Raw genomic sequence first — 14,543 nt, forward strand, 5'->3', positions numbered from 1 at the left:
TCCACTGCTTCCTTTAGTATCCTAGGATGTAATTCCTCTGGACCTTGATACTTGAATTCATTTACGTTAGCTAAGTGTTCTCTCACCATCTCTCTGTTTATAGATAGCCTGCATTATTTTATTCCCCCAATAGCACAGGAAAGATCAGTTGATGTTTCATCCACTTTCTGAGAGAAAACAGATACAAAATAGGAATTTAAAAGTTCGGCCTTCTCAACATCATTCTTAACTAATTCACCATTTTCATTTTGTAAGCATCCAATAGCATCTTTGACTTTTCTTTTGCTTTTGACATACCACCAAAATTCTTTTTTATTGCTTTTGGCCTCTGTTGCAAGCCTCAATTCGTTATTAGCTTTAGCTTTTCTGACACTTGCCCTACAGTTTCTGCAGACCCCATTATATTCTTCTTTAGATATTCCCCCCTCTTTCCATTTGATAAACATATTTTTCTTTGTTTTTAACACGTGTGCATATTCTGCGTTCATTCATCCTGGTTTCTTTAAATGTTTCCCATTCTTCTTTGTTTTAGGCCGCCTGCAGACGAGCGGGTCGGATCCGGCGGCGAGAATTCTCACCGTGAGACCCGACCCGAGCGCTTGCAGAGACGAGCGCATACTCACCCGCTCCCGGCGGCCCCGGCTCTTTCGTGTGCTGGCTGCCGGGCAGTCGGCGCATGCGCAGACTGGAGCCGGCGGCCGGGTGAGTGACGTTTCTGTGCGAGGCTCTGCGAGCCCCGCACAAAAATAGGACACGCCGCGGTTTGTTTGCCATGCGAGATTTCGCGCGGCCAAACCGCGGCCGTCTGCATAGGATTGCGTATTGTAATGCACTCCTATGCAGGCTTTGAGCGGCGGAAATCCCGCCGCGGGATTTCCGCCCGTGTGCAGGCGGCCTTAGGGATTGTTAACGATTGCGCTTTGAGAATCTCATTTCACAATATTTCCTAACCTTCTTGGGCATTTCTGTCCTAAAGAACATCCAGCCATTGGATTCTTGCTACCCTCTTTCTGAGTCCATTAAAATCTGCCTCTCTGAAATCCAACCTTGAGGTCTGAGTCTTCTCAGGTCTTCCTCCCCTTTTTATCCAAAATTCAAGGATAGCATAATCACTGCCTCCTAAGGACCCAGCCACCCTTACTTCCTCAACTATTTCCTCCCTGTTGGTAAGAATTAGGTCCAAGATAGCAGATCCGCTTGTTTTCTCTTCGACCTTTTGAAGAAAAAGTTGTCAGCAAGAGCGTTTAAGAATTTGTTGGATCCATTACTTTTACCTGAGAGAGATTCCCAACAAATGTCTGGATAGTTAAACTCTCCCATAATCACTATGTCATGCTTTATTGAGAGCTTGGCCAAGTGTTGCGTTTTAACACTTTTAAACACACCTCACCACTCATTACAATGATGGGGTGCGTTAAAAAAAACACCTGCAAATGCTGTAATATGCATTTAAAAATGCTGCACAAAATAACGGTAAAACGCAGTGGTTTCGAATCCAGTGTTGTGTGAATGCATGTGTGAGAGCAGCCTTAGTGGTCAGTGTGAAAAATGCAGCATTTTAAAGCTTTGTTTTTAAATATATATAGTGACATTGAAAATTTTAAATGTAACTGTACTTTTTTTAAAGTTTTGATGTCATAGGAACTTGTCTAAAGTTTTGATTGCCTGGCCGATATACAGTGTCCCTCTCTGCAGGGGGAGGAGGCTGAAAGAGTCGGGAGCAGTGCACTAAGCTCCCACCCCCTCTCTACTATTTGCAATGGGAGAGAGTCCCAAAACTTAGCTCTGCCCCCGTCCCATTGCAAATAGTGGTGAGGGGGCGGAGAGAAGGGCGGGAGCTCAGTGCACTGCTCCCGACTCTTATAATTTCCTCCCCTTGAAGAGAGGGACACCGTATATCGGCCGGGCATGAGAACCTGGCCGATATACGGTCGTCTGAATAAGCCCTAAGGTTGTATTTCTGCAGATGGTATGAACGAGTTTTGCGAGACGCTCAGAACTTGTGTAAGAACCGAGTATTTTCAATGGGTTGATCTACATGAACAATTTTTCATTTTCACCGATACTGCAAACTTTTGATCTTGCACTATTTCCTATTTTTGAAACAATTCTGCTGCGAGAACTGCCCGTTATTTCCTATGGGAGTGGTAAAAAACTGCATCGCACGCACGGGATTTACATACAAACGCAATGTATGTTTTACCATTTCAACTATAGAAACAAGCTGCGATTTTTTTTACACGCCAGCTGCTATTGTATTCAATGGGCAATGTGCTCCGAGGAAGGCGGAGAGATAGGAGAGATAGGTTTCTTCTGTACTGCGCTGCGGGGGTTAAAAAACAATTTTTAACAATCGTTCATGTATATGACCTTATTCAAAGGAATGCGATTCATATTTGTGCGAGATTTCTGTCTCGCAACGCACAAATGTCACGCGCTTTTCTCGGCCTTGTGAATGCAGCCTCACTCGTGTAAATACGGCCTAACTTGGCTTCCCACAGCCATCATAGCCTTAATTTTAATGTCTCAATTGGGACGTATTCACACGTGCGCAATACGCAAAAAACACATTCATTTGAATGCGTCTATTCACGTGTGCCTATTTATACAGATTTCAGTTGCATGAGAACAAATATACCGTGCATCCTATTTTGCTGCATATTTACGAGGGACACAGTGCATAAGCACTAAATAGGAGCGCAAAAAAAAAACGCAACAAGAAAATGGTATGAGAGGTCCCACAACCTCCCTCTTCCTGACCTTGACTATCTCACTACCTATTCACACTCGTCTCTGCCGGTAGTAAAAGGGCGGGAAAGAACACTAGTGCGCGCTTGGATCTTCGGGAGTTGTAGTTTTCTGACGCTCAAGTACTTCAAACATGTGCTGAGTGAGAAGGGGGACTTAGAAACCACAACTCCCAGAATGCACTTGTCCCGCAGACATGCCGTGGTTCCGGCTCCTCCCCTCTGCTCTGGCGGAAGTAGAGAAGAGCTGGAGGTCACGCTCTAGTTTTCTCTTGTCCGCCATCATGTTCGGTCAGGCTGTTCGCAGGCTCTCCACCTCCGTCGTCCGCCGCAGCGGCCACTATCCGGAAGGCCCAGGCAGTGTACGTGAGGGGAGCGGGCTGGTTGGGGTTCCTATGTGCTGTGTGAGGGCGGTGTGTGTGGCGGCCTCCTCTCGCCGCAGCCGGTGTGGTACAAGTGATGATAGCATTACTCTCTGAGGGTCCTGTGATCCTGTAAACGCTTTCTGATGTACTGCCTGCGGCCGCCCGTGTGTCCGGCGCCAACCGGCCGCTCTGTGACTGCTACCTCCGCTGTATAACCTGTAAGCACGTTCATATGGGACACGGATACCTGTGGCCTATATGTAATGTTAGTCGCGTATGTGCTGCAGGTGGGACGGCCTACATGTATCTCCAAGGAGGCCGTCTGCATGGAATCTGCCGAAAAATAGAGCATGCTGCAGGGTTTTTTTCCTCCTCTGCTCACAGGATACATAACTTGTATCTGTGAATGTGAGCGGAAAGTTTTTTTTTATTTTTTTTTAAAATTTTTTCTTGTTTAACCATGCTTTTCAATGCCTGTTTTTCTGTGGATCCTCCGCATGGATGCATCAGCCCGGCGCCCGCTGGGACCATGGATGCATCAGCCCGGCGCCCGCTGGGACCATGGATGCATCAGCCCGGCGCCCGCTGGGACCATGGATGCATCAGCCCGGCGCCCGCTGGGACCATGGATGCATCAGCCCGGCGCCCGCTGGGACCATGGATGCATCAGCCCGGCGCCCGCTGGGACCATGGATGCATCAGCCCGGCGCCCGCTGGGACCATGGATGCATCAGCCCGGCGCCCGCTGGGACCATGGATGCATCAGCCCGGCGCCCGCTGGGACCATGGATGCATCAGCCCGGCGCCCGCTGGGATCCTATTTTATCTGTATTGTTTGATAAATCTCTGTAGTTAATACAGCTGCGCAGTTTTAAACTGAAGCATAAGTGGTACAAGCAGAATACCACCTTGGTGGTGGTTTTGAGTGGAAAAAAGTCCTGCAGGTCATGTGATAGATATAGATATGTGTATATATAATATTTTTGTTTTCTGAAGGTTTAAGGCCCATTTAGACACGATTATCTCTTGAGTGGTAATCGTTGCGTCTACACGTACAGCGATCATGCACTGTTTGCTCATCGCTCATTTCTAGCTGGCCTCATCAGCGCCACACACAAGCAGGCGGCGCTGATGGTATTCTTTCAGCTGGTATCCCGCTGGCAGTTCTCAGTGGACAATGCAGCTGTTTGCATATTCAAAACAGCTGCATTGTTCTTGTAGGGATCATGGTATCCTGCTCTGCCTGCAATAGCTTTTTAGTAGCTAATTAGCTACTTATGCAAAGATGATCATTCAAAACTGTCACTCAAACTATCTTTTGAGCGCTCGCTCCATGTAAATGGGCTTTAGACATAAGAAAAGGTCCGGAGCAGTTCTGCAGCATTCCCCTGGGGTGCGCCATTCTCTATAGGTCCCGGCGGTCAGACCTCCAGCAATCTTACATTCATCACCCATCCTGTAACTGTGTGATGCCTGTTTCTGGTGGAATAATCTTACAGGGACACCTGGGGCGCAGCGTTACATCTCACTTGTCAGCACCACAAACCCTGCTTCAGTACGGTCTTGGTTCTGCGGTACATGCTCTGAATGGGTCAAGTTTTTGCTCATTAAAGGGTCTTAATGGCTTCCTGCTTTTCAGTCTTAGACATTACAGACATGAAGTATACAACTTCCCATGTCCACATGAGAACTGGAGAAAGGTGCAGACTGCGACTACTGGCCTGCAGATTTGGGCCTGTAAACTTACCTGTAAGGAAGTAAGCCATAGCAGCATGGGTTAGAATTGCATACATAAATCCTATGTTTTATTGGATCTAGACATATCTTACTAGTCTCCACCGACCTTATTCCCAAATCTGTTAGCCACCTGGTACTGACTTATACATGCAGCATTTTCATGATTGTACCTGTTTGTCTTTTTCCCTCCAGACCCTTCCCTTCTCTATTGAGAACAAGTGGAAACTTCTAGTAGGCATGGCTATCTTCTGTGGCAGCGGGTTCACTTTGCCCTTTTTAATTATCAGACATCAGCTGCTGAAGAAGTAATGTAAAGGTAAGTGTCTTCCCCCATGCTATACAGGACAACTGTGTGGTTTGGTTTAATGAAAATGTTACAAGTCTGTTCAAGCCGGTCACAGAACTAAAGAGCCATATCACTCGGTGCATACAGCGGGCATCGCAATCTGACTACTGGCTACCATAGAACTTGACAAGCTGCAGACTTTGCTGTGGGTATCTAAACATTCGACAAGTTTGATACCAAAATCTGAAACTACGTAAACCTGTTTCAGGCTCCACTGTGGTGAGCACATGAGGGAAGGGCTTGACAAACAGCCGTGTTGATGTCCTTATGGTTCTAGCACTGATAGGTCGCCTTCACACATGACGTGAATGCTGCCGAATTTCCACAGCATTTACAGTACAAGCCAAGTGGAAATTTCGAAAGTCTCCCGGGCCTTAACGAATCTGCAGACTTTAAAAAAAAAAAATGCTGCAGACTAAGGCTCGTTTCACATGGGCAATATCGGCCTGATGTGACCCTCGCTGTCCATATGAAAGTACCATGGATGTGAGGAGTTTTCACTTTGAAAGAGCCTTGCAACACTGGGGAATAAAGGAATCCCACGGCAGAGGATTGCGGAGTTCTCTCATTGTTTTCAATGGGACTGGTGCCAACCCCATTCAATGCAGGGAGTGATGTTGCCAAAATATAAAATATGCTGCAATGATTTTTATTTTTTCTTCTTTGCATAGTGTTGTGCCATGCATGCAGAAATCGCTCTTGTATGAACCCATTTAAAAGAATAGGGTTTGCAACGCACAATTCTCGCACATTTTTCTCGCCCATGTGAAACTAGCCTTAATCCGCAGGATGCTTATTTGTGCTGTAGATTTCTGCTGTGATTTTCAGCCCTTGAAATGGAAGGGTTGAAACCCATAACAAAATCTGCACTACTTTAGTGCAGGTTTAGCCACTGCAGATCTGCAGATCTTTTGCTGCAGACTGCCTGCAGTGAGTAGGCCAAGTGTGAAGGCTGGCATACTGTTCTCAAGTGCAGCCCACACATCCTAATCATAGGGACTGATGAAGTGGCAAGTTCTCCCTTAAACTTTTGCCTTGTCAGCATTCCTGGCTACATGGTCATCTTGCAGTGTCCATATTTAACTTCTGTTTTATTAAAGTGATACTTTAAAGCATCTAGAAACTTTACACAAGGATATGCTTAAGATGTCCTGAAGGGGTAAAACTTCATCTCCTTTGTTTTTAGGGGGGGGGGGGGTGCTGTGAGGCATGGATTCCACAATAGAATCTATTGGTTATGTATGTATTTCCTTGCTTAGGAAAATAGCCACATATACTCACTGACAAAAAATAATGCACCGAAGAGTTGGAATCGAATAAATTATAATCCCTTGCATATATCATTACACTTAAAGTGGGAAGATAAGTTTATTGGGGCAAACTGCACAATTCAAAAAAGGCTCTAGCACCCTGTTGGGCCACTTCTAGCCTGCATACGTGATGAGATACAGCCAGACATGGAAGCTTACAGGCTCCATATGTTATCCTGCAGCACATTTACCCACAGATATTGCAACTGGACCTCTAGCTCTTGTACACTCATAGGCTGCCAAAGCTGACGTCCCAGCTGATTGGTGATAAATCTGGTGACTGGGCAGCCACAGAAGTGTGACAATATTGTGGGGACATTACCGTGACACCCTTTCTGTGTCCGGCTGAGTATTCTCCTACTGAAAAATGCTTCTTGGGAGCTGCCATGAGAGGAACATGTGGCTGCCGGAAGTCCTGAACATATTGCTGAGCTGTCATTGTCCCTTGTACCACTACTAGGGTTGACCAACTGTCATATGTGATTGCCCCCAGACCATCACACCAGCAAGGGGCACTGTGAGGCTCCACAGTAAAGGCAAGATGTAAGCACCATGAGGCTTCCTTACACATACACAAGCGGTTTGCATTTCAGGAATGGATGCTAACTCTTCCATCACACATACTTAAGTATTAGTACATGTGCATCTTTTAACTGATGTAATGTGTGTTTTCATGTTACATGGAGAAGCCTAGGCATAAATGCCAGCAAAAGACAATCCTACAGTTTGCTGTGATTGCTAACCCAAAAACCACACAAGGGACGGGGGACAGAAAATATAAAATAAAAAAACATTAATGTCTCTTGCTGCCTACCAGTAAACACGTTGCAGTGTTTTTGTAAAAAAAAAAAAATCAGCAATTTGAAAAATTCTGTGTGGAACCACCCAAAGGCCGTCTTCACACATGGCAGAAATGCTGTTGAGTTTCCACTGCTGGAGTTGCAGCTGAAATGTCACAGCATTTATAGTACAAGTCATATGGAGGAGATCTTTAAAACCTGCTCTGGATTACAACCCTTAAAATACAAGGGTTAAAATGTACAGCATTTCTGCAGTTAAAAATGCGACCACATCCACACTGTTTAGGTGCGTATTTGCTGTGGGTTTTCCACTACAGAAAGCCCACAGCAGGTTCGCTCTTTGTGAATGTACCCTGAGGTCGAAAACTTATCACAGAAAGCTGTACTTTTTCAAACTATTAGGCTTCCTGGTCAGTGAGTACTGCAAGGTTTTAGGGCTGCTTTTATTGTGCCTGAATGTAAACACTCGCAGATTTTTTTTTTTAAACACACAATGTGATTTATATAATAGGGCATTTTTGATGACACATTCCCTTTAAGCCTGGCCTAGTTCTTACAGTTTTTCTGATGCTGTAAATTATACCATAATGGCACTAATTTCACATGAAGGACAAAATCCCATCTGTAGACTCTGCATTGTCACCAACCCCCATGAGGCCACAATTTGCATCTCCAATAGGATCATAAACTGGTAATTTACAATGATTAAACTGCCTCTGCAACAAACATGCAGAACATAAGGTTCTCTCTAAATCTGCTAGGTTCCTCTCTTATATATCTATTGGAAGACTATAGCTGCATGGCAGTGCTTCATGTAGGGGATCTGTCATGGTTTCTGTTAAAAATGGAATCTACAATGCAGATGTAAAGATGAGAAGTTGTCTTGGAAATACTTGTGCAGGTGATGACAAGTAACAGTATGACAATTCATGATACTGTAAACGCTTTCTGATGCACATATAACTTATTTAGATAGAAATCTGAACTTTTTTTTGTGCTCATTCCAAATCTTTTTCTTTCCAGGTGCAGTGGACCGTATGAGAAGCAAGTCTAAATATTCCCACCATGCCAGCCATGGCTTGTAATTAAAAGTGATTACACCGTTCTCTGGCTCTCATTTCATTTATCAACTTACGTGGTTGAATGAAGTTAGGATGGCGGGCTTAACCTCTTGTGTATACTTTGACAGTGATCCAAATGTCTTGTATCTGCAGAATGTAGCTCATGTGAAGCACATGCTATTAGCTGTGGTGTGCTCGAAAGTCATATCACCGTAATCATTAAGAAAAGCAACCAAAAAAGTTCACCTTTGTTACTTCGCTAAAGAATCACTTGAATCCCAACAGTTGAGTGTCTGTGCCTATGCAGAATGATCACACTGTCAGTATTTTAAATGCTTGACATCAATTGCTAACTTTTTTATTGTAAAGTTATGTAAAGTATTGCAGGCACACTTGTTAAATAAAATGTCTTATTAAATGCCCACATACCAGTATCTGAGGTTTTGTGCTCCTAAAACTGTAAATGCATGAAATCTGCTATATTCACTTTTTAATTATTTTGGGCTATGAAATGCATTGAATTCTACAACCCACACTTGGTGGTGATGGGAAAACATTTGAATAAAATTCCCTAGTGATGTAAGGAGGAAGTAGAGGTCTTGACATTACTAACGTTGGTAGTCTAGGGTAGCGCCTTCTTTCTTGGTCTTCTAGGTTAGTTGAGGGGTTAATCACAAAGCTTCAACTCCTGTTAAAGGGGTTGGTCAGTTAATGGACATTAACTAGAGATGAGAAAGCATACTTGGCCACGCCCCTTCGCCCGAGCGCGGTGATTTTCGAGTACTTCTGTACTGGGGGAGGGGGGGCCCCGTGGGTGAGTGGGGAGAGAGGGCTCCCCCTGTTCCCCGCTGCTACTCCCGCTCCGCCACACGGCCCCCCCCAATCTTTTCACCCGAGTACGGAAGTACTCGAAAATCGTGGTGCTCGATCGAGTAATTACTCGAAACGAGTACGTTCGCTCATCTCTAACATTAACCCTTCCGTAACGCTCGCTCTACTAAAATAACCTGAGCAGTGCTTGCCTGCTGCTGTCACTAGGATCCAGTGCTGCAGCCATGCTGTGGTTCTGGTCTGTCACAGCTAATGTCACCAGAAGTCAGGTGACCGCTGCAGCATCACCGCTCGTTTTGGCATTGATGCTCACATCCTTGGCAGCATGATGTTTGGAGAACAGAATTGTGACACTACAGTGGTCATCTGCATTCTTGTGATGTCAGCTGTTACAAGACACCAGGGCCATGGCGGGACTGCAGCACTGGATCCTGCAAGCATAGAAGGGGTGGGTACTGCTCAGTTTGTTTTACCTCAGTGCTTGCTATTATAGGTATGTGCGGTAATTGGGCGACACTTTAAAACTTAGCATGTCTATCTTTTGACCATTGAAACAAACTGCGGTGACCAATGTAGATACCTCATTATATTTTAGCTATGCACGTAAAGGTTTCATGTCTCATGGGATTCCCAAATATTCTCCGTAGGGGTCGTCTTCTGCTTTTATTATATTTGCTTTAGGACTATTTCACATCTGTACTAGAGAATCTACCTGAACCTTCTACACAAAATCCCAGTTAAGATAGTACGGCATGCTGTGCAGCTTCATGTGGCCTCCATTTGGTCCGTGTCTCAGGTTTTTTATTTCCCTTCCTGTATGGCATGCATTTTTCATAACTAAAGTTAGAATTTTTTTCCTGCATCTTGGAATGGGTAAGTCTCGTCCGTAAAACAGATCTGAATAGTACATGCAGTGAGGAAGTTTTTTTTTTTCATGCACTCTAGGACTGCATGAAAAAAAAATTGCTAGTGTTGCCACATTGAGTAATATGGGTCTGTGTGTAGTCTGTTTAATATATCTTTTATTTGTATAGCGCCAACTATAAGTGCAAACAATACAACAATTACAATGTGAGGTACAGTTAGTTTGAAACAAATGCGGTGGGGGCTGGTACAAAAGATACAAGGGGAAGCAAGGCATGGGGGAATACAGGCAGTATGGGATTTCATGTGGAAATCTGTTATTAGAAAGGCGAGGTGAGGCTGTAGGGAGGGGCAGAGATTGTATGTGATAGGCAGGGTGGGAGGGGCAGGGGACTAGGTCAAGGGATTTGGTATGTCTCCCTGCAGGTGCGGTTTTAAGGCACATCTGAAATTTCATGCATTGGGAATTGTCTGGATGTCTTGGGGTAGAGGGTTCCAGAGGATGGGTGCTGCTCTGGTGAAGTCCTGGAGGCGGGCATGTGACGTTTTGTTTGAGAGGGGTGTTTAGTCTGAGTGAGCGTGCTGGGTGGTGTACGGACAGGAGGGAGGTGATGTATGGGGGCACGGTGCCATGTAGAACTTTGTGGGGGGAGGTTGAGAAGTTTAAATTTAGTTCTGCAGTGGCTGGGCAGACAATGCAGCGAATGGCAAAGTGCAGAGGCGTCTTGAGTAACAGCTGGATACCCCTGTCGTTCTAAAATAGCAGGCAGATTTTGACTGTTTTTTTGGGTGCGGAAATACTGCAGAATGTCCTCAGCGGAAAATTCTGCAGCATTTCTGCATCTAAAAAGCAGTCAATCTGCACCCTGTCTATTTTGGAGTGGCCCTGCCCATTTCTGCCACATGTAAACAGCCCAGAGGTAACAGCGACTCCCCCACCCCAGCGTAACACCACTAGCGGCTCCCAGCGTCACACAGATAGATTCACCACCACTGACCTAGACTAAAACTAATGTGACAAAGGCCTTAATTTTAGATTTTTTTTAATTTTTTTTTAATGCAGCGTGTGGGTTGGGTTTTGTAAAATCTATGTTACTATTGTAAATGCTAATTCTCCACTTAAGTCTGTGGCACAAAACTTGCAGTATATCTGCCCTAGTAACACATACTAAATGTTTGCTCTCTTGTATTTAGGACATAACCCTGTGCTTTTCTTATACATGGAGCAGTATGAATTGTACTGCCCTTCTCCATGTAATTGGTGTTGGCAGCAATGAGTAGCTTTACATATTACTAAAAGAGCTTGGTGTGAATCCACCTATAATGCTGAAGATTGGTTTTACAGTGACTACACAGAGCCTGGAAATGACCCATAACAGCTGTGCAGGTCTTGCTTCACAGTTTGTTGATGGGTGTTATTTTTTTTTTTTAAATTGTAAGCCGTAGAAAAGCTGTAATTCTACTGGTACAGGTGTTTTTAGAGGCATTCTGTGGATTGAATTATCTTAATTCATGCGCTTTTTTCTTTCTTTAACTTTATCATTTTGTGCAAGGACAGCAAAAAAGCCTAAAATGCCAGGAGCAATGCACTGTAATTCTATTCTTGTTTCCCCATTGCCTTACAGGTAACATCTACTTGCCTCAAAGATAAGTGGAAATAATGTGTGAAACCACTTTAAGGCCCTTTTTGCACGATGTGCATTGCATTTTTGTGCATATTTTAATGAAATTAATTTCAATGTCTTATTTTTGTGCAAAAAGGCGCAGGAAAACGGAACATGCTGTATCATCTTGCAAGAATGAAATGTGCATGCAAAATACACATATGAATGAGCCCATTGAAATCAAATCTGTTCTCACACAAATACACCTGTGTGACACATACCTAAGGCTACATCCACATGTACCAGACTTTCCATAATGGAAGATCCACTAGATTTTGATGCACATCTGGGTCAAAATCGGCATGTAATGGGCACATTTTGGTGTGGATTTTATCTTTATTGAAGAGGTAAAAGCTTTGGTAAAAACGGACAAGAAAAAGGATTTGGGGAATGTTGGTTAACTGGAACAACCAGTGTCAGGCACCTGCTACCAATGTAAAGGGGAAAATGGAATGCATCAAAATAGTTATAGGGACACTTGAGAACAAATCACTAGTTAGACCACACATGGAATATTGGGTATAGTTTTAGGCACCGGCACTCAAGAGGGGCATATCTGATCTGTGTTTTGAAAACTGGCAACTAAAGTAATAAATGGAATGGGTGGACTACACTACCCAGAGAATGGGTGTTATTTACTTTAGTAAAGAGATGGCTTGGGGCGACCTAATAACCATGTATAAATATATCGGGACAATACTGAGCTTTCTCCCACAGTATTTATATCTAGGACTGTGACTGTAACAAGGGGGGGCGTCCTTCTTATAGCTGACTTTTAAAATGACGATCTCAGTGGTAGACAGCTGCTATCTGTGATTGGCTGTAGCAGCCTGTCAAGGGGCTGACTGGAGCTTGTAAACAGACTGTTACTATACATGAGGCCTCGTTCAGAAGAGTGCTATCTGTGCACATCAGAAGAACTCACAGGATGCACTTCTATAGGAACCAATGGCTTCCATTAGAACCAGGCACATGAATGTCTGTTAGATGTGCTGAGATAGCATCTAACAAAGATAGGACAGGCGCGTGCAAACTCGCATGGCAGCTCTGTGGTGCGCACAAAGATAGGACCTGACCTCTTCTCTTTTTGTTTCGTTCTTTCCATACACTCCTATGGGAACTGAAAAGCACACTTCACACTAACTTTAGAGCAGTATAGCCAGGAGCCGCGTGATTTATGAACTTCAGCTGCTCGCTGAGGAGAGATGTTCACTCGTAGCAACAAACACCTGCTATTAGTCTGCTATCCCAGAGTGCTAAGCATGCAAGGAATACAAGAAAATGGTAATTCCCAATGAAAGCTCAATGCATAACACTCTGGGCCTGCAGATAACAACCAGGACCACAAAAAATGGCAATTCCTAAGGAAATCTCAATATATATTAATCTGCTATCACAGAGTGTTAACCATGAAAAACTTGCAAAACAAATGGTGTTTCCTAATAAAAGGTCAATGCATATATTAACCCTTTAGGGGCATGGCCTAGTTTGGGCTTAAGGATGCAACGAATTTTGTTGGCTTTTAATCCCCATTTGTCAAAAACCACTTTTCTGCCAAAAAAACCCACCTTTTTTTGGACTTTAATTTTTTTCTTCTAAATCGCTGCATTCAAAGTCTTATAACTTTATTTTTCCATGGACAGAGCTCTCTGAGGGCTTATTTAGTTTTTATTGGTACCTTTTTGGGGTGCATATGGCTTTTTTGATCACTTTATTGTGTTTTTTGGGAGGCAAATTGCTAAAAATTAGCATTTTGCCTCAGTTTTTTTAGTGTTTTTTAATAGCGTTTGGCCGTGCAGGATAAAAAGCACGTTCAACTTATTGTCTGTGTCGTTACGGATATGACAATACCAAATATGTGGGATTTTCCTTATGCTAATGAGAAAAAGCCCAAAAAAAGGTTTTTACTTTTTTTTTTTTACATTTATCTTTGTACATTTACATAGCACTAATGATCGCTATGATAAGGCATTGCAGGACTTCTTTCCTGCAATGCTTTATCACTTATTACAGTGATCATGGGCAAAGGTAATATAGGACCCCTATAGGTGGGGTCCTGTTATCATGGATAACGCGAGAGCCCGATGCCATCACAAAGGGAGCGCGCTCCCTCTGTGAACCCTTCCCATGCCGGGATCTACATTGATTGTGGAAGGGAAGGCGTTAATGGGGGGGCTGGGGTCCGCATCTCTCCTGTTGCAGCGGGAGGCTGACTATTAGTGATAGCCTGCTGCCGGATAGTGCAAGATCTCTTGTGATCTCGTGCTATCCACATGATGTAAGGGTACGTCCAGTTGCAGGAAATACTCAGCTGCCGTGATGTACCCTTACGTCATGTGGAGGAAAAGGGTTAAAAGGCAAAACTTGTAGATTGCTGACATGAAGAATAAGGGGTTGCTGGAGCTGTGGGAACTGGGACAGTTGAATATAGACTTGTTGTTTTGGGACACGGCCAGCTATCTATATCTATATCACCCCTACATTGTAGCCATCTGCAGCTTTATCACCGCATTTGTTATTGAGGTCAGTTTTATGGTAGAACTGTCTCTGGCCGGATGTTATGTGGATGATATTTAAGTTGTTCTAGTCTGAAATATCTGTGACATCGTATTTAATGTCCACAGCACTGTTGATTTCCCACCATGCTGTTACAAGCTGCTCCCATTAATATATGTCCTAATTTTATATTTCCATTTTCTGCAGCTTGCACTGTTTGTCAGTAATCCTACTATCGATCATTAAAGGTCTTTTACAAAACGAGCAAAATATTTCACTGAACTGTACAGAAAATGTGGATAAAATATCAGCTTCTATTTTG

General features: G+C 43.9%; 1 protein-coding gene and 1 non-coding gene across 2 annotated transcripts; both read left to right on the plus strand.

Annotated features, from left to right (window-relative positions):
* Window positions 1-2,953: 2,953 nt before the first annotated feature.
* On the plus strand, window positions 2,954-8,410 carry COX7C (cytochrome c oxidase subunit 7C). Its single transcript, XM_066602964.1, has 3 exons — window positions 2,954-3,109; window positions 5,042-5,165; window positions 8,329-8,410. Exons 1-2 carry the CDS (start codon window positions 3,032-3,034, stop codon window positions 5,156-5,158), a joined length of 195 nt encoding a protein of 64 aa, XP_066459061.1. The 5' UTR covers window positions 2,954-3,031; the 3' UTR covers window positions 5,159-5,165; window positions 8,329-8,410.
* Window positions 8,201-8,261, plus strand: LOC136630982 (small nucleolar RNA Z39). The gene has a single exon (XR_010792984.1). It is a non-coding gene; the product is annotated as a small nucleolar RNA Z39 (small nucleolar RNA).
* Window positions 8,411-14,543: the final 6,133 nt, after the last annotated feature.

This window comes from Eleutherodactylus coqui, chromosome 5, assembly GCF_035609145.1.
Source record: "Eleutherodactylus coqui strain aEleCoq1 chromosome 5, aEleCoq1.hap1, whole genome shotgun sequence".
Lineage (NCBI taxonomy): Eukaryota > Metazoa > Chordata > Amphibia > Anura > Eleutherodactylidae > Eleutherodactylus > Eleutherodactylus coqui.

What these genes read in the sequence shown, in the direction of transcription:
- COX7C (XM_066602964.1), top strand. Translation starts at nt 3,032, where the DNA reads ATGTTCGGTCAGGCTGTTCGCAGGCTCTCCACCTCCGTCGTCCGCCGC. An exon ending in ATCCGGAAGGCCCAGGCAGT is followed by an intron (nt 3,110 to 5,041) that starts GTACGTGAGGGG and finishes TTTTCCCTCCAG; the next exon opens with ACCCTTCCCTTCTCTATTGA.